Below are 20,907 nucleotides of genomic sequence, written 5' to 3'. Positions count from 1 at the left end.
ACTGATCGTAGAGATGCTACGGTCAGGATTCTGTGCCTCTTCTCCCAGTGTCGTCGATCTTTTATCTTCTATCTTGAAAATGCGACTCGGATCGCGAAATATAGAACTATTTATCTTCGTGTGGTAAGTGTTTACTGTCTCCTTCATCATTTGTATATATATAATTTATTTGTGTGTGTGACGCATGGGACATTTTTCTCCCTTATGTCACTCCACTGCAGGTGATGTCTGGTTAGTTAATTCCAGAGGACAGTTCAAGTTTCAAGATGTTATGCTCTGAATTGTGATGATGACATGAAAACTATTTCCACTGGTGTTTCAGTGGCTTGAATGAAATTGTAATAATTGCATTTCCAGTACTTTATGCTGTGTATTGAAAGTATATTTTAGTTTCGAAATGTTTTTCTACAAAAAATTCTTTCTCCACAAGAAAAAAATAATATTTTGCGTGATGCACGGGACAAGGTCGGGGAGTACCTTAAAAATGCCAGTTTTGCAGTGTAGTAAAATACTAATACCTTTATTTCCATATTCAATATGGAGCTATGTAACCCTTTATTTGATAAATAAAATTAATTCAAATATGTTAATTATATATATCTATAAAAATATATCCCTACCTGAGATAAAGTTTAAGAGTTTTTCACTTGTAAATTGACCTTCAACTTTTTTTTTTTTAACATTTTCTAATTATTTACCTGTTTTTTGTTTTTCATGATGGTTTGGATTGTACTCTACCTAAATACCATGAATAAAAAAATAATATTACAACTTTATTTGATATCCTGGTTTCACTTTTCAGAGACTTGCCCATTATATTTCTTTTTGTAAGAAGTAAAGTTCATTTTAACTACACCCATACACCCAGTGATGTTTTCGGCAAGGAATTTTCCCAGGAACGGGGAACTGAAAATTGCAGGAAAGGGAGGCAAAGTGAGAAATATGCAAAAATGTGCAAGAAACAGGGAAATTAGACATCATGAATTAATGCAATACACAGTTGCTTGTTTTCCTCTTCTGATTTCAATACACTTATTACACAAAATTAACATTTCTCTTTTAATAGGACATTTATATAGTTATCAGAATATTAAGTTTATTCCTGTGTGAAGGAGTCCATTTTTGCTTTTCAAATATTTACAGCAGAATTAATCAATTTTCCATGATTTGCATAACTCCCGGTATAATTCAGACATCGGAAGGTATCGTGTCCATAAATAAACCTTAAATATTTTATTTAAGAGTTTATTTCGCATTTTGCAGTTCATTTTGCATCATTTTGTGACAAAACATGGTAAGAAAATTCACCTCACAGCTTTCAAAATCATGAAAAATGAACATCACAATGAGTTATTTCACATTTCGTGTTTCAAAAACAAAATATGCATGCCTCTAAACATATATATATATATATATATCTCCAAGTAAGTCTTTAAGCTTTCCTGGTGACGAATGATGAAAAGATTCTCTCGGGCTATTGACCAGGTGAGTTGTGGAAAAGATTCCAAGCTTTCGAGAGTGAAGGTGAGAGTGACGTTAGCTCTTGGAAAGCTTCCTGAAGATGGGAGTGACCTTAGCTCTTGAAAGCTTGGAAACTTTTCCACAACTCACCTGTTCGATAGCCCGAGAGAATCTTTTCATCATATATATCTCTGTAAAGAGGAAATTTAGATTTTAGAAAAAAATGCTAAATAACACACTGACTAACATATTTTCTAGAATTTTTTTAAAAACAGAAAAAAAAACATCTCTTAGGGAAAACTTAATACAGTCTAAGTCCCATACGGAAAAGATTAAGGGCACAGAAAACATTCACCTTTACTAAAAATTCAACAAACAAGATTGAGTATGATGTTTTATTATTGACATGACTGATTTTACAGAAAAAGTTTTATTATTGACATGACTGATTTTACAGAAAAATGAACAAGTTTCATGAATTAAGTTCAAAATAATATATCTAAACACACTTCATATCCACATGTTTCCACTTGATGAAAATCAAATTTCACACACCAGAATTTCTTCAAATAGTATAAGACCAAGTTATCTGCAGACACACCTGCAAGTGTGAAGCAGTCAACACCACAATGGCTACTGTTTAACACAAGATGTCAGCACAATCTTCCAGCTATACTAGTAGTTAACTTTGGTTATGTAATGGAGCACAAAGCAAGACTGAATTCTTACCTCTACACTTAAAAAAAATGACAATTTCTTTTAACCATTTAAACTACCAAAGCTACAAATAAATAGTTACCACATTATCCAACTCGAAATGTAAATTCATATAGATATATATTTTTTTTGTTCCTATCCCATTGCATATATTGGTTACAGTTTTTACGTATGTATTATGTCACAAAATAGTAAATTGCAATAAACGTGGTTTTAAAACATAGCCGAACTTTTCTATGAGAGTGCAGCTTTAGTAATTGCAACAAAAACAATTCAGTTTGCATTAAGCAATAAATATCTATGTATACCACAGTTAGAAAAGACAGCACTAAGTGCAGAATTTTATATCTGTTCTTGCAACTTATCGTACGTTATTATCCATGCTGTGAGTTACACTGGTAGTTCCATTTGATATTGATTGTCTAGTGTGTCTGGCATTGTACTCGGCTGGGACCATGGCCACCATCATCTTCCTCGTATGCATTCTTGTATTCGCGTCTTCTAGCTTCCTGCTCTGGGTCCAAATCAACTAGCGTGCACTCCTCGGCACTATCTGGAATGATCACTTCAGGCCTGGAAAATCAGACGAATGAATATTAACCAAGCATTCCATGTTATTCCAAAAATCAACTAGGGATGGACAGATATGAAATTTTCGCCCATACCAATAAAGTTCTGATATAAAATTTATCAAAACCAATAACTGATATACTACGGATCCAATATATAGAAATAGTCCTTGAAGACCCTGAATGGTCCATTGACCATTGGCTTTCTTAATCAAGGTGTCTACAAAATAACAAATACAAATTCTTGACATTTTCTTGACTTTTTTTTTCTTTTTTAGTTTTTCTTAACCCTTATTTATTCGACTCCTACTTAGGTAAAGTTGGAAATTAGCAATTCAGAAAATAAATATTTATTTCATGAAAAAACCCCACCAAAAGGTAAGTTAAGATGAAAACTGAAGCTGTATTTAACAAGAGAATTGTAACTTGTATTAATGCACCCTGCACTGCATTTAGCAGACTAGTGAGGATCTGGTATGTGGACTCACAGCCAGTATAATCTTATGTGGGCTTGTGTTGGTTGTCCCTATATATTTGTGGTTTTCCCTTCATCCGTCTTATCTTACCACCATTCATCGTCATCTTTGTGATTACCCAAAGGGGCAGAAAAGTGAAGTAAAATATACTAAATCAATCAGTCATTGTGACAGCCCACAAGGATAATTTATTGATTACTTTTTCTTGACTTTCATGACTGGTAGACCCCAATGCAAAATAATAAGTATCTAGACATTTATTAAAAGAAAAGAAAAAAAACTAGGGCATGTATATTAGCTTACATCCTTAAAAATGACAAAATTGCAGAATATTGCACTAAATTAGAAGATATTTATAGATATATTGGATTGACAAAATTATCAGTAATTTTATGGATATGCCTATATCCGTTGATAATGATTAACGAGTATCAACTAATTGGTTTCATCCCTAATTTTTTACATCCCTAAGTAAATTGTGACTATCAGAATATTACAATTGGATGAAACTGAACCAAGGGACAGGAGGAACAATGTTCCTCAAGCTACATAGAGTTGGTTTGACATGCAACCAATGGACTTCCTTGAAATAGGGATAAGGATACTCTATTGATAAAGTAGAGCCTGGATATTGTACAAAATGTGTGTTCTGTTCCTGTGATCAGATTTGTAGTCTTTCAATACAGAAATATGTTTCAAGGATACTACAATAGTTATATATAAATTATATTATATTGTGCCTAAAATTACCTATTTCAATAGTGCTGTTCATTTTGAAACTCTTATCAATTCCGATAATTACACATTGTAGCAATTTAATGTTGTGCAGAATGTTAATAAACATTTATACCAGTATGAAAGTTCACCATTTCAACTATGCCAAATGAATTCACTAGCATTTTGATTTAAAATATTTATAACTCCACATAAGATAATCATAATATTAATATCAAAAATGTAATTTCATTGCAAAATCGATTATTTTCCAGTAATGGTTAAAAGTAAATGTAAATTGCAAATGTTGTAGACTTTGTGCGATAATCTAAGTCCAGAAACTTAGACCAGGATTGCTGTTGAATAACACTTTCAGATACTAAAACAGTATCTGCATTGTATTTTCTTATATGATTTTCTACCTCTTTTGTCGCGCTGGACTTTACATTCATATAAAATTGCTAAGTGCTTGAAAGTTGAGAAATAAGTAGATACTCAGTGTGATTCATATAAACCAATGTGTCACATTTTCTGTAGTATTGGCAGACTGCACAAAATACCAAACAGTTTGCAACAATTAAATACTATGTGACTTACCTTGCTGGTAGGCAGTTCTCTAACTGTGGAACAATTTCTGGAGGAAGACTAGGTGGGAAGTTAACTAAGAATTGGATTATGAGTCGTCCCTTCTCAAATGGATTTTTATACTGAGGCATTCCTTCGCCAAGGACACATTTCACATCACCATGCTTTGTAACTTCACCTGCAAGCAATTTTTAAGTAAGAATTTAGTGACTAAATTTACTACATATTAGCATTTATTTCTGGTAGGTATTAAATAATGTTACAAATATTACTACTCTCTCTATGGTAAATTGGGGATCGCCAAACTACCGGTGGATATTTCGGTGGCTTCTGAATGGCTCGTTACGTTTCACGGCAGGTTCTTGTAGAGATCTTCAGGGAAACTTTTGTAGCACCGTGTCTTCATGCTGATTACACCTCCACCATTGTCAGTGCTATCACCAAGCTGTAGCCCAGTCAGTTTCAAGAAGCAAAAATAAACATCCAATCACACAGAATCATCCTCTTGACTCACGCACAACTAAACGTTGATCATTAGATGTAAGCAAGTTACAAACTTTTTCCGCGGAACTTACTTGTAGAATTCATGGTGGTTGCGGTAAACGCGGTTTAAAATTACTTACGTGAAATTTAAAAGATTTCGTAATTCCGCGTTGCACAATTTAATGGTTCAATCCTATTAATTTCGAAATTAATAGGATTGAACCATTAAATTGTGCAACGCGGAATTACGAAATCTTTTAAATTTCACGTAAGTAATTACTTGTAGAAGTTCTATTAATTTCAAGAGCCTCTGCCATCACCCACACGGAAATTTGTTCCTTCACTGCTGGGTTTCTGTTGTTTCCATGTGTGCCACTAATTCCATGTGTGCCACTAGGAGCGCTAGTGTAGCCAACTTGCTGTGCGTGCTGGGTTTAAGTTATTGCAGAAGCGGGAGCCAAATGTGATGTGCCTGACCACTGTCGATGTTCAGATCATGTGCAAATTGCATAATTGTACGAGTCTCTTTGATTTTGGTGTCAATCAGCGTGTGCGATGTACATCTAACTTTTTTGATATTGTGTTTGTTGAACTTTAGGGGCATTGGTAGTCTGGTAGTTGGTAAGGATTTTCTTTCGACCAGATAAGTGCTGTTGTATATGTTCATTGATGGAACCTCTACAAGTAAGTTCGCCGAAAAAGTTAGTAACTAGCTTAGGTCTAATTTCTATCAACCATGTCTTTTATTCCCCAAACATGAATAAACCTTGATATGAACGATTACTCACATGATGCATACCAATAAAAGTCAAATTTTAGAGCAGCCTGCTAATGCAATGCTGAAAAGATACCCTTATAATACCCTTATAAACCTGTCATGCCCATTCATTAAAAGATCTTGTGAATGGAAGATAATGAGAATATTTTTTACGTTTATATGAACCAAGAAATTATATTTTTTAAAAAAATGAAGTTGCACTAGGTGCAAATCTGGAAAATGGCTTAAGAGAGTTTTGCAATCTTTGTGCTAAATAAGATAGAAATACACTGACACAAACATTGAGAGACACGTGGGCAGAGCATAGACAAGGTTCCCACTCACTGTGTCAACTAAATTCTCTATTTTTTACAGGTACTTTAAAATAACTTTCCAGACAACTCCATAATGGTTTCGTATAGTAATAAATAACTCTTCAAAAGTCTTCAACTTCACATTACAATTCAAATGAAGCTTAATCAACATTGGTGAAAATAAATTAACAAAATTAAAGCATTAGAACAACACTCCAAACAAGAAGCTGTTGGCAAAAAAAAAAAGTGAAATGTTTCAAAATCTCTCATCCTGGAATGCAACAACACATATTTCATTTTTCTGGTTTTAAAAATATGATTACAACATTCCCTGATTTTTCCATGACCTCGTCATTTGCAAATTGACTTTTGCAGGTCAGCGGGAACCCCGATAAATTGCCACAATTATCTGACATTCCACAACTGACTTTGTGTGAGTTACTTCATACACCTAGTTCAGTTGAATTATTTATATCTGTAATTTTTCATTCTCTATTCTTCCACTTTTGGCTAATCATGGTGTACACAGATATGTTCATTTTCAATCAACTTCCTTCATTCTCAGAACCCAACCTTGCATTCACTCTTACAAGTTTTCCAGAGGTTGAGAGTAAGGTCACCCTCAGAATGGTGAACACCTCTGTGAGGTGTTTGGACATTCCAAGATAAATAAATGTAAAATTCCATACCCAATGTGTCCATCTGTGATGCCTGTGGCTCTTGACAACAGGAAGGTTGTTCCAAGGGCAACAACCAGGGTGGCTACAAACACGCAGAAATGAAATTCCCTGACTTTTCCAGGTTTTCCAGGACAAAATTTACCTTTTCCCTGACAATTACAAACTCAACTAAATCGATGTTTTTGCAAATCGAAATAATAAACTCATACAGATCCACGTATGGTTTTGTTAAGTACCAATATTATCTTCTATGAAATTGACTTAATTTCTCTATTCTCTATGATTTGAATTCAAACTGCAAAATGGTGAATTTGGAAAATTATTACAATTCACAAGCTACGGAAGGATTACGGAATTTTGTCACACGCAGTAAGTTTAAAATAAAATACTTGATTATTTTTAAAAATATGACTAAATTAGATAAGAGTGAAGAGAGATTGATTAAGAAATACAATTTGTAATTTATCAGTCTCCTTATACATTCTCGGTATTATACGTTGATATTTTCACTGAGGTTTGGAACCCTCTGCTTGCAACAACCATGAGTGCGGACTCATTTGTCAATGCATAAAGCTTCTCTTTTCTCTGTAAAGCAAACAACTTAACTCTTGCATATAAGTGAAACAATTGAATCGAACAAAATAAAGTGTCATATTTCCTTACATTATCAATGGGATTTCTGCTTCAGTACAGTATATCCAAGTGAAGTACTGTGAAACTGACAACATGCAGTTATACCATTAATGCTGACGAAAAGGGTATGTAGGTATTAGAAATTTAACGCAAGGAATTTATAGAATTGCATTGTATAGGTACCTGACTTAGCTAACCACACATTAAAACAGGAAAACACTAATAATAAAACCTTCTGAAAGTTCATATACGAGGGGCATCCTGAAAAAAGCTCCAATGGTGCCTATACACAGCAATAGTGGTCGGAGAGCGACACACACAAATGCAGGCAGCAAGAAGTGGCATGTAGCTGTAATCTGGTACAGTTGCAATGCAGCCCTTTTAGGACAGTTCTAGGTTAAAGATTGCAGCTCTCATAAAGTCTCCCACCGACTGCGATGTAGCCTACATTGCATGCTCAGAATTTGGCACAGAGCCACCAGCAATCGTGTGAGGTGTGCAGACCGGACGTCATGAGTGATAGTATGGTCAGACGATGGTGCAGACAATTCACGGAAGGCCAATCGAATGTGCACAACCCCATACAGCTGAGTACACACGGGCCCTTTGCATCACTTCAGGTGAGATTTTTTTTTTTCAAATTGGTGTATTTTCTTATTTTTTAAAATTTTTTACTATACTGTGTTATTTTTCCCAAAATTCACATTTTCATTCCTTCATGGTGTTTTAAAACTACTGTTTCAAATTGTAAGTCACATGGCTTACGCCTCTTCGTGAGAGTTTGATATCTTAAAAAGTTATTTTGGAAAAGTTATTTTCCATACCCCTTTTTTAATTTTAAGGTAAGAATTTTAGATAATGGAATTTTCCCCGTATATACTGAAGGGTGCATAATGACCATAAGTGGCGATGCACCCAAAAAATTAAAATCAATCAATCTCACGTGACAGATACCGATATATTATGGCACCAAAATTTGGCATTATATTTTTTTGACTTGTTAGTGTTACGTTTCCCAAAATTCGCGTTTTTGTTTTAGAACATTTATCTGCCAGATATACCGAAACTTAATACTCCATTGTGCTTTTAAACTATTATTTTAAATTGTAGGTCACATGGTCTACGTATTTTCGTGACAGTTTGATATGTTGGAACAGATTTTTGAGGAAGTAAAAGTAAATAGCTCCCCTGCACTTTTCTATGAAGGTGTATAGTAGGGATGTGGAGTTAGGGTCCCACACTTTCTTGATCATGGCCGAAGGTGGAGGTGATGTGATCAGCACCACGCTCATGGCTACCTTTATCCCTCAAAGTCTTTCTCAAGGTACCAGCTTCATATGATGCTGGGTGAGCGCCGGAGCAGTTTGAATAGGTGGAAAACATCCCGGTTATCCCCTGCAGGGGATCGACCCCGGGTCTCTCGCATAGTAGTCAGACACCCTAACGACTGAGCTCCATTATTACTTGCTCGACAAATGCCGATGGTGCACACTTAGCTTGGTAATTCAAAACATATCTCGTGCGACAAATACGAAGATGTGGCTCCCGAGTGACGGTAGATACGCACTCGATCTCCTGTTAGAACCCTGCCACTTTGCTCTGTGATGCAAATGGTTTTGATAGAAGTCGAAAAAATTGTGGGAAATACATGATTTAATGTGACTGTCGGAATTATTCCATGTACGTATAACTCTATAGTTCACTCTTGAGTAAAATGTTGGAAAACTTGCATGTTCTATGTGTACAAACATGGCCTATAAAAGACAAGAATGGATTTCATGGAATTTTTTGATGTTTTAGGACATTTCTTTTATAAAAATCGCTAAAAACGCCAAAAATTCGCATTTTATGCCAAATTCGCATTATTTCGATATTTTGAAAGGGCGAAAAATGTGTCCAGACATCACTGCACATTTAAACATAACTTCGCAGCAATTACCATTTTTCACGGTTTTGGCGTTTGCGAAACTATTATACTAATTGGAAATTACTTTCTGGCCACCCCTCGTATAAATCAGTAGATTGAAAGTGAAAATTTAGCAGGGCTGGCAGAGGAAAGTCAATTCTTGAAAAAAGTTATTTGCTTTTATGATTGAATGATTCGAGTAAATATGATATTAAAATATTTACGTATTTATTATTAGAATTTTATTTCATAATATTGGACATTAACCTTATCAGTGAGAGATTAGTCACCATCTTTCACGAGTTTAAAGAGACAGGACAGAGAGTGGCGTTAATTTCATTGCAATACTAGTGTTGCAGTAAATTTGAGGTTGGGAGCATGCACTTGCCAATTTTTATAACGTTCATCAATACAGATTTCACTTTTTCAGGATAATATTCAATATATATCCCATTTGGTGGGATTCTTCTTGATATCTAAGAATAGTGCAATGCCATTGTAAACGTATGTTAACTTGTGCGAAACCAGTAATACGTCAGGATGATAAAAGAAAACCTTTGTAAGCACTGCTACATTAAATAAGGCGAAGTGAGTCAGAAGAGTAATAAAATTCCAGCAGCACGTTTACAGTCTAAAGCTCTTCTTGTTTATGCATGCGATTTTTTTTTGGATGTTGCAGTCCATGCAATTTCTGTCGCATGTTGTAGTGAGATACTTTGTCAAGTGGCGATATTCGACAAAAATCGTTATGTATCAATGGAACCTATTTGTTTCCATGTTCCTTCGGTTTCTCCAACAAAATGACTTACTACGACGTCCGACAACTATCGGACGGCGCCACCCACTCCCATCCCCTCCATCTGTTGACAGTTCTGTCCCCTTACTACTTCCATACGGACAAGAAAAAATGATAATTCAATGCATTTTCCACGTAATATTTAGAGGCTTAACCTTTACTCCCCCGATGATACCATATGGCATCATCAGAGTAAGGTCGTACTCGCCCGATGATACCATACGGTATCATGGTGCTGATTACGAAATGAATGTGCTTTTTGGACTTTCATACTCTGTTTGGGTGGAAACTCTGATACAGGTCTGGAGCAAGCCTGGGAAATTCATACTTATGACCAACCTCCCTCCCTCCCCCCACCTCCGAACAGAGTTTCACATTTTGGCTCATTATTCAACTTTTATGGCACCCAGGAACATGAAATGTGTTTCAATCTCTTTGGAAACGTCCATTCTTTGAAGAGAATACTAAGGTTTGTGACTTCTCCCCAAAATAGCGGGAGAAGAGGGGACAAACTCCAGATTTTTATGTTTTTTCTCATTGAAATTCGGTGGTCACCCCCCCAAATCCCCCTTCCCCGTTCTAAATTGTACACGGTTGCATGCTATGATGCTTTAGCTCCACAACAAAACTTATCCGAAGTAGATTGCTCCCATAGTGCCAGAGTTATAACAATTTTCTGAGCAATATGCAAATTACCTATTTTTCGTAAAAAACAGTGTTTCGCATTTTGGCTTATTATTCAACTTGTATGGCACCCAAAAACATGAAACATGTTTCATTCTCTTTGGAAACGTCCATTCTTTGAAGAGAATACTAAGGTTTGCGCCTTCTTCCCAAAATAGCGGGAGAAGAGGGGCAAACTCCAGATTTTTATGTTGTTTTTTTTTTTCATTGAAATTCGGTGGTCGCCCCCAAGCCCCTCTTCCTCGGTCAGGCGTTCTGAATTATACACGGTTGCATGCTCTGATGTTCTATCTGACAAACAAAACTTATCCGAAGTAGATTGTTCCTAACAATTTTCCTCCAAAAATGCAAATTGCCTATTTTTCATTAAAAAAAAATATCACATTTTGGCTTATTATTCAACTTGTATGGCACCCAAGAACATGAAACATGTTTCATTCTCTTGAGAAATGTCCATTCTTAGAAAAGAATACTAAAGTTCGCGCATTCTCTCCAAAATAGCGGGAGAAGAGGGGACAAACTCCAGATTTCTTTGTTTTTTCCATTGAAATTCGGGGGACATCCCCCCAAGCCCCCCTTCCTCGGTCCGGTGTTCTGAATTGTACACGGTTACATGCGCTGATGTTTTAGCTGCAAAACAAAAGTTATCCGAAGTAGATTGCTCCCATAGTGCCTGAGTTATAACAATTTTCCTCCACAGTGTGTTCGAATTTAAAATTCCCGCCGAGAAGCCAGGGAGAGAAAAATTTATCTCTCCCCCTTTCTCTCTCTCCTCCTGCTGCCATCACTGTTTCTGACGCCGTGGTTGTGTTGCGCATAAAAGGGGTCTAAAAGTTGAGGCCAAAACTTAGGAACGAGATTTCCTGTTCCCGTGCAGAGTTCCATAACGATATCTTTAAATAAATAAATAATATAAAAAAAAGTCAATGAAGACGAAATTCCCTGACATTTCCCTGACTTTTTTGACACCTCAAATTCCCTGACTTTTCCCAGTTTTCCAGGTCTGTCGCCACCCTGAACAACTGACATGTAGCTGATACAGGGTCGCTGGATAACCGTGGTTCATTGTACTCCAATGAAGATTTTCTTTTGAGTATTTGTTTTAAGTCTACTTTATGCACAGAAAGACAAATCGGGACAGAGCCCATGGTTTAAAGTGAGAACCTAACCACTATGTGCCTCCAATGGGTATCGAACTCTCTGTTACCACTATGCTATTGGGGATGGAAGACTTTGTTTATTAGTTTTAGCTACGTATCTCAAATGCAAGGTTTGCCCTCACCCTCCCTCACAATTTGCACTCACCGTCACAAGTCCTCCAGAGGGTCGCCCTTCAGGTGGTAAACACCCCTGGGTGAAGATGAGTCGTGACAAGGTGAAACTGATAAAGGGACACTCACAGAGTATACCCATGCTGAGAACCAAACCTGAAAACTTTAGCAGTGGTATCAAAACTCTACCACTTTAACACATTAGCCCACTGAACAAGAATTCAGTGAAATTTGTTTAAATCTCTCCTTCAGTAAGTCGCTAAGGGCTGCAAAATAAACTAATAGTTAATACAAAAACTCCACATATTTCCACCTGTGGAAAGCCATGAAAATACAGTAAAACCTCGTTAATCTGATTAATGGGGGGGGGAGATAAGTTGACCGGTTTAACAAAAGTCCGGATTAAGCTAAGTCTGGCTTATCAGGGTCCGGATTAATGAGGTTTTACTGTATATTGATTCACCTGAAATATATACACTAAAATTGTTTTGTTTGGCTTACCTGGAATGACAGTTACAACTAAATCACGATCATCCAAGGTCCTGATAACCTTCTGAAAGCCACACAATGCCTCAGCCAGTTCAATGTTCATCCTCATAATCAGATCATTCCCCGAGCGCCTGAAATATAGAATATGTATGTCAGTAATTGATGATGCAATGATAGTTTAGGCAAGTAATATAAAGTATTGTGTGCTGGTATTACTCTGCAAGGCATCTCCTCATATCTCACTGAAAGTGGAACCAATGTTGGATAACCAGTGGATTAGGTACAACCAAATGTATGAGATCTTGGTGCCAGATCTCTGTACAAAGTTACTTCTACACGTATCAGTAATTAATATCTGCAAGAAACAGTTGTTCAGTGGCAACATTACAGAAGTGGCCATTTTCCCCCCCGAAAAGGTTCAAAAACTATCAACAGTACCTCCCTTACATCACCCCAACTGATGGACACATCCTACTAAGTTGTTACTTTTTTTTAATTCATCATCTGAATTAACCAGCAATTCTGTAAATGTTAAAGCAAATTCTCCACCAGCCATCACTGTCCTTTCTATGTGGGTGTCTTCACAAGAATTGGCAACATGCCTCTTCATGCACTGCACTACATTTCATAAGGGTTTTAAAAACAATGTTATTAATTTTAGGAACAAGATTCATAGGTTACACACAACTACAACAAAATTACTTATGAATGAAGAGAATAACTACAAGCAGCTAATCAAACATAACTCAAACTTACCAATATGAAGTTTTATAATCACGAAAACTGACACAATTTTTAAGATAATCATTAATAGCTGTAATGTATTCATACCAACATTTAAATTTTTGTTTTAAGTCCACTTTATGCACAGAGGCTAATTGGAACTGGAAATAATTTAAGTGGAATCCGAACTACTGTGCAATGTGCCTCCACCATGTATCGAACCCAGGACCCCTTAATCTACATTTGAAATATAGTAGAAATGTGAACAGGCTGTAATGTGCTGTTTTTTTATATTTCTTAATATATGACCATGGGCATGAAAGTTGGGCTCAGCCAATACCAATGATATTGATTTTGGTAAGTGTCAGTTGAAAGTTAATCACGGATTCCTGAAAGCTGTGTCCTCAATTGTCACTTACTGAATGTTGTACTTTGTTTCTGTGGTTTTTATGAGATTTCATGGCTTGTTTTCATTATGAATTGGCCTGAAAGTTATGACTTTTTTAACATTACGATGGTGTGTTTCTGGACATAAAAGTAAACACATGACTGAAGTACAACGTAAGTGTTATATATGTGTATGATATCAGATATGGGGTTTTTACACATTGTAAATATTTAAATAAAGTTTTACAATAATGTTGTCGTAATCGGTATTGAAAAAAACAAATTAGTAATTGGTTGTAGAGCCTGTCTCCACTGGCAAAGAAATGTCATGCAGTTGTTTTAAGTCCACTTCATGTACAGGAAGGCTAATCAGGACTGGACCTACAGTTTAAAGTGGGTTCTGAACCATTGTGCCAAGTGCATCCACCAGGTATCGAACTCGGGACCCCTTGATTACAAGGCGACGACGTTACCACCAAGCCATCCGGGAGGCCTTTGCGGACATATATGGATTTTGTGATTAAGTGAAATTATGAATATTAGAGCAAAATACTGGTCGATGGAAAACTTGTACATTAAAAGTTATAATTATTCTAAACTACTTTGAAATGTCACAATTTTCAAATATCAGTGAGAATCAGTACAAGTATCGGTATTGGTATCATTGTCACATATATTGAGCAAAAAAATTAAATTAAATGTGTACTTACTTAAATATCTCGTTCTCCTTCTCATCCAACACAATGATGATATCCCCTGGTTCCAAACCTGGCTCTTGATCACCCTCACCTCCAAACACTATCTTTTGTCCATCACTCATTCCTTTATCCACATGCACTTCCAATATTTTTCTATCTCTAACCACCTACACAAAAAAAAAAAGTTTACAAATTTAAAATGTGGAAATTCAACAAGTAACAATGTATTGGGTTGAATCATAAGTTCGTAGCATTTGTGTTTGGTATGGCAGCACTGCGGTGTTAGGAGTTTGTTTATCGCTTTTACATTCATCAATTAGAGTGGCATTGTTATGCTTGTGAATATGCATTGAATTTTGCAGTTTTGAAGGAAAACAGTGTTGTTTATGGACTAAAGAACAATAAGTGTCACGTGGGAAAAAGCGAACACTTCCGACATATTCTTCTGTTTGGGTTTCACAGAGGAGGAAATGCAGCGGATGCAGCTGAAAACATTTTGTGCTTTGTATGAGGAGAATGCCAACAGTAAAGCTTAAAGCAGGGAAATAAATTGGTTTTGTCATTTCGAAGAGAGCAAGCAATTTTGACTTGAGTGATTCTTCACGTTCAAGAAGACCATCGGGTATTAACGCCGTTTAAACTCTTTAATCAACAATGATCCACGTCAGTCGAGCCAAGATTTAGAAAATGCGACCTTTCAACCATCGTGCAACATTTTCATTCCACGGGTAAGGTTCAGGATACTGCAAGCTTAAAGGGAAAACAACACAAATCAGCGAGTAGGCCAGGAACGCTGCATCAAATACTGATCCAACATAACAATACATGCCCACACTGCTAACATGACAAAGCTGCTATTGAAGAACTTTGTTTGGGATGTTATTCCACACCCTTCTTTCTTCCCTGATGTTGCACCCTAAAATTTCCAACTTTTCAGCTTTCAATCCAACAATCAAGGAAACTCATTTGGTGATGAAAATGCTCTTCAAACTTGGCTTGACAACGTCTTTGACCCCAAATCAGCAGATCTCCTCATGCATGGAATTAAAAAATTGTCCCAGCACTGATAGACAGTAACAGACAATGAAGGAAAATACAATACTCTTTAATTTTTGTCTTTTATTCATCTCAAATGATTATGATGCAAAAGACTTGCCACGGTGTAAAAAATGTTACGAACTTATGCATCAACTCATTATTTCAATTGTATTCGAAGCAACCACAGCAACAGCTACAAGTCTCATACAGAGGTTCCCACATATCAAAAGCAGTGTGCTCTTTTCAATAAATGTAACCATAATGCCTAACCTTATATTCTAATAATGAAAGACGCATCTATGCAGTATGTGGTTTCACCTTTAGGAGAGCAAACCTCTCATATCTGTTATGTCTTTTGCGGACCTGGCTTTCCAGCTGAATGCTTTCGAATGTGTGTGATGTAGTAAAAAAAATCTAGCAGATGAAGTTGCAGAGAGCTGGAGTCAGTTTTTCTATTTGCCGAATGACAGTCCTCTTAGCGTAAGTGTATTTTCACTTTCACTCGCTCATACTCGATCGTGTCTGCCGCATTCGAGAGTGACACATTTGATTGTGTAATACCATTTTAATGTAACAATAATTATACACACACAATATGTAAAATAACTACCTTGGTAGTTTCAGCCAACAATAATAATCTATATGATGTTCATATATATCACTGTGCATTGTTAAGATAGAATAAACCAGATGACTATGTTTACTTAAGTTTCAATTTCGCTGCATCTTTCACTTCACGATCCATATTTGAAAATCCAACGAAAGAGAGCACACCATCTCACACCGATGATGCTACTAAGCTAGCAAAAATTTTGAATTTTTCCACTGTGAGTGGAGTGTTTCCATTCTCCTTCTTTGATGTTTTATAAAGATGTTGTATAATAATTTGAGCATGAATATCTCTCAAGAAATTTGCAAATTATGAAATGTACTTTATAGCAGCACGAACTAAAATAGTAATTATGTAGAGAAACAGATTTGAACTATTATTTTAAGGACTTATTTCAAAATGACATGACAACATACAATTTATTAACCCTATTCTGTAATTTAAGGAGTACTGGAAATAGAATTAAAATTATTGATCGATTGACCGAGTTGGTGTTCTAAGTCCACAGTAAAGCTAACTGGGACTGCACCTACAGTTTAAAGTAGGATCCAAACAACTATGTCACTCAGCCAGGTATCGAACCTGGGACCTCTTGATTACAAGGCGGCGATGTTACAATTATTGACAATCAGCAAGTTACATTTAAATCAAAATGATGCAAGATGTTGACATACGGGAAAGTTTATTTGCAAAATGCAATGTTAAAGTTTAACCCAAACCCTGTCACTGTAGCATTTACATTTACTAGGTAATGTTCATTTCTACATAACACAATTACCAGGTTAAAAATAACACTTACTTTTTTACCCTGACAAACTTTGCATCTGTCCTTAGGATTAATACGTTCACCTTGGCCCCGACATTCTCCACACATTGATTGGATCTGCTGAATCATCCCTGGTCCCAGCTGCTGAATCTGGACTTGCATTCCAGTGCCATGGCACGTGGGGCATTGTTCAACAGCACCTTTCTTCCCACCTCGACCTGAGGGAAATTTACATTAATTTGCATTCAAAAATTTTTATGTTGTCACAAAATTATTAAAAAAATGTTTACTACAGGGCAAAAGCTATAACTCTACCAGCTACCTGACAACAGAGCAGACAACAGAAAGGAGCCATGTCAAGAAAAAAAACACCAGCCACAGTCATTGCCGAAAGCTCACACTTCTGCATATTATGACTTTGCCTTTTCCTGATGCTGTGTATCTAAAAACAGTGTGTGTGTGTGCAACATGGAAGGCTGTTTCTAGCTGTTTTTGTTGGCATGGAAGAGCTTTACATTCAGTTGCAAGAAAGATGGTAGTGGCTGTTCAAAAGCAAGTAGGCAAGAACCATGCAAATGATTCTTGCAATGTGGACAAGGCCGCCGATTGTATAATAAGGTGGCTAAGGGAAAAAGGGGTGGATATTGTCGTGGCATGGGAATACATAAGATGGTTCAATTTATGTCCTGGGTGCAATTATTTCAAGTTTAATGAAGAAATATATACGCAGACGAAGGATCTAGCAATGGGTAACCCTTTTTCTGGGATTGCTTCTGGGATCTTTATGCACTACATTGAGACGGCAGCCTTGGAACAATTGATAGGAAACATTAAATGCTTTGGGAGATAAGTGGACGACATCTTGGTTATCGGGGAAGAGGTGGATCTTGTCAAGATGTTAGAGTTGTTGGGGGAACAGGAGGACCGGATAAAATTTACCAAGGAAGAAATGAAAGGGGGTGAAATTAATTTTCTAGATTTGACGATTATCAAAACCGGAACAAAGATCAGAACCGGGGTGCACCATAAAACCCTAGCAGGGGACATCCACAGTAAATCAGAGCATCTCAAAAGGACCAAGAATAATGTGTTCCTTAACTTTTTCATTTGGGCGGTAAGATGAAATGAAGGGCGAGGAAGAATGGATTACTAATGTGGGAAAAAAGAATGGATATAAGGAGGGCGATCTGAATAGGTTACGTAGGAAAGCTCATAAAATATGCGAAAGGGACGGAGGAGGAAAAGATAAAGATGGTGTGAAGGGAAGGAATGTGATGTGATAAGTTAGCATGGCTCAGCAACTAGCCCATATTTTATACTGGAATTATACAATGGTATGAACCAGTCAGGAAATCTGCATTGGAAAATAAGTGCTTTAAGCTCTGCACTAAAAATAACCAAAAAACAACTCGATTCGGAGAAATTACTGAATGTGTTTTCAGTTTCCAATTCTGGCAAGGGAAAATCATGACTTGTCCAGTTTCTTGAATGAGTACTAAAAAGATTTCCATGAAACTTACTTGTAAATGTTCTACTAATTTCGGTGGCTTCTGCCACCATGAATTTCGGAAACTCGAAGCTTCACTGTGGGGTTGACATCCGGTTCCTGTTGTTTCCTTGCTTACCGCTAGTGGCGTTGGTGCAACCATTTCATCTGCTGCGTGTGATAGGTTTGAGTTTTTGCAAAAGTGAGAGTCAAACATGATGTGCCTGACCACTGTCGATATTCAGCTCGTGCGGAAAGAGCATAATTGCATGAGTCTCTCTAACTTTTGTGTCAATCATAGTGTGCACTGCATGCAGGGTTCGCACTGCACTGCATTGCTCTGCCCATTCGATTTCCTCCATTTCTCTGACACTATGCACGACTTTGTTCCAGAGATAAGTGAGACAGGGAATAGTTGACTGAATCAAAAGTTATTTAACATTTCTGTTAACATATTCTCTTCTAAAATATTTGTCCCACAGTTTGATTCTATGATTCCTGGAGGGTGTAATAGTTAATGTTGTTGCTTTGTGATCAGTTTAGGGTTGCATTCCCTGAGGAGGCTTATACTTTGGTGTATCCAACAATCAGACTACCAGGGGGAGGGGTACAAAATATGTTATAACCACTGCTTTCCTTTTCTGCCAGTACACAAAATAGCTCCATACTGGCACCTTATTGTAATATACTGTATGTATACAGTAATATTCTCCAAAATATTTGGCTGCTTGGAAAATGTAAATTCCCATGGTCAATTTTGTCCCAAACATGTACTATATTTCAAAACATTTGTCAAACTATTGCTTAAGTGATGCCCTAAAATTCTTGAAAGAGTTTCTATTCTTAATCTCCAAAAATGTAGTTTAGGGCATTTGAAAGTGTCATCAGAATTTGGAATCTTCCACAGCATATGAAAAATCCATTTTTATCTACAATCTTGAAATGCTTTGAACAAATGGACATGCAAAACAGAATCATGCCCGAGGTGTATCTAGTTGTAATTAATTTCAGCTAAAAACCTCTAAATTTCCTGCAGTTATTATGGTCTCAAAATTGGTGACTTACCCCCACTCTTCCTAAAACACACACTATATTACAGTTTTTATTAAAAACGTGTTAAAAACGTAAAACTCAAGTGATGCTGAGACTTGTCTAAATAGTAAAATAAGAGCATACTGTAAAGTTCTTGCAACACATGTTAAACTGGTCTGTTATCTACTGTCCGTAAACACAATGACCAATTTTTCTCAAATACAATGTGAGACCAATCCTTCAAGCTATCTTGCAAGTATAAAAATTGAAACTAAATAGCTTTGCATTTATGGCAGTTATCATAAATATAACATTTGTGATTTTACCACCACTCCTCTCCTAAGCTATGAAATATTATTTTAAAAGTTTTACTGCAATATTGCAGACCAATAAAATCTCTAAGGGAGAATTCACACGTAAGCGACACGTGACATGCGACATGAGTGTTTCACACCGAGAAGACAAGATGCACGTGACATGCGGCAAGTGACACTTGTTTCTTGACTCAGTTTGCATGATAGTAACAATATAATTACATTAATAATTTTATTAGTTACCTGAAAAAAACGTTAACAAGAGACATTGTTACATCTAAATCCCATTGTAAAATTTGTGCAAGTTATTGAAACTCGGAAGAGGCACATTGTGCATGAGAAAACTGAGAAATAATATGCACTGACCTCAAACTGTATATGATATACTTTCCAGCCTGAATGAAGCGAATACCTAAAAACTAAGAGAAATAGTTCTTAACCTTCATGAAACCATGTTGTGGTATTTTTTTTTAAGTCGATACCCTTAGCCCAAGAATTTTCCTCGTAAATCTTTACAGTATTTAAGATTTTATGCATGAATTAACATGTACCTATGAAATTATATATTGATAAATTCTAGCATAATCACAGAATAATAATAGTTTGATTACATGTGTAGGATTGTTGAGAAATATAAACAATATGGATGACGAAGTGGTAACCTCTCTAGGTTCGATAACCGGTGGAGGCACATAGTGGCACGGGTCCCACTTTAAACTATAGGTCTAGTCCTGGTAAGTATATTTCTGCATTAAGTGGACTTAAAAAACAAAAACTCACAACTCAAGTATGATATTGGGATTATGATAGTTGTCAACCACTTTCAGCAGAATTTTTCGCAGCTCAGTGTAGTTGATACGAGGGCACGGTATCAGGTTGTGGCCCGGAAATTGAGAAGAATGCACGGTGTACTTTACCATGTTGACTGATCTATTTTGGACTAAAATGCCTCCATATGCTGGCTTTTTCAAATAAAAGCAGTCACGTCGTAATTGGCAAAAACAAGGTCTCTTTACACGATGTTGAAGGCAAATTACAGCCGATAACTGCATAAAAAACTTGATAAAATGAAAAGAATGTTGTGTTTAAATCTTAAAACACTGTTAAAACATTGTACATATCGATACTCTATTATATCAACAAATTTGAGCTTCAAACAAGTTGTAAGGCCTCCGGTTGGGCTCTCTTCTAGTCTAAATATAGTTCATTGGAGTGAAGCATTCGATGTGCATACGAGAACAACAAACTGAAGTGACACAATGCACAGTATTGAGAAAACGGCACAGTCTGAGAAACATGTAAGTGACATGCATCTTGC

At 36.4% G+C, this 20,907-nt stretch overlaps 1 protein-coding gene across 1 annotated transcript in view; it reads right to left on the bottom strand.

The window, feature by feature from the left end:
* Nucleotides 1-1,842: 1,842 nt before the first annotated feature.
* Droj2 (DnaJ heat shock protein family (Hsp40) member A4-like) overlaps nt 1,843-20,907 on the bottom strand; it is a 37,813-nt gene continuing 18,748 nt past the window's right edge. Inside the window, exons 4-8 of the mRNA XM_083128729.1 lie at nt 16,791-16,975; nt 14,356-14,510; nt 12,548-12,666; nt 4,535-4,700; nt 1,843-2,751 (exon numbers count right to left, since the gene is read on the bottom strand). Coding sequence (XP_082984855.1) covers nt 2,601-2,751; nt 4,535-4,700; nt 12,548-12,666; nt 14,356-14,510; nt 16,791-16,975 — 776 coding nt within the window. The 3' untranslated portion in view covers nt 1,843-2,600. The remainder of the gene's footprint in view (nt 2,752-4,534; nt 4,701-12,547; nt 12,667-14,355; nt 14,511-16,790; nt 16,976-20,907) is intronic.

The sequence above is a fragment of the Lepisma saccharinum genome, chromosome 1 (assembly GCF_977018435.1).
Source record: "Lepisma saccharinum chromosome 1, izLepSacc3.1, whole genome shotgun sequence".
Taxonomy (NCBI): Eukaryota; Metazoa; Arthropoda; class Insecta; order Zygentoma; family Lepismatidae; genus Lepisma; species Lepisma saccharinum.
This window is presented reverse-complemented; position numbering and strand designations above follow the sequence as displayed.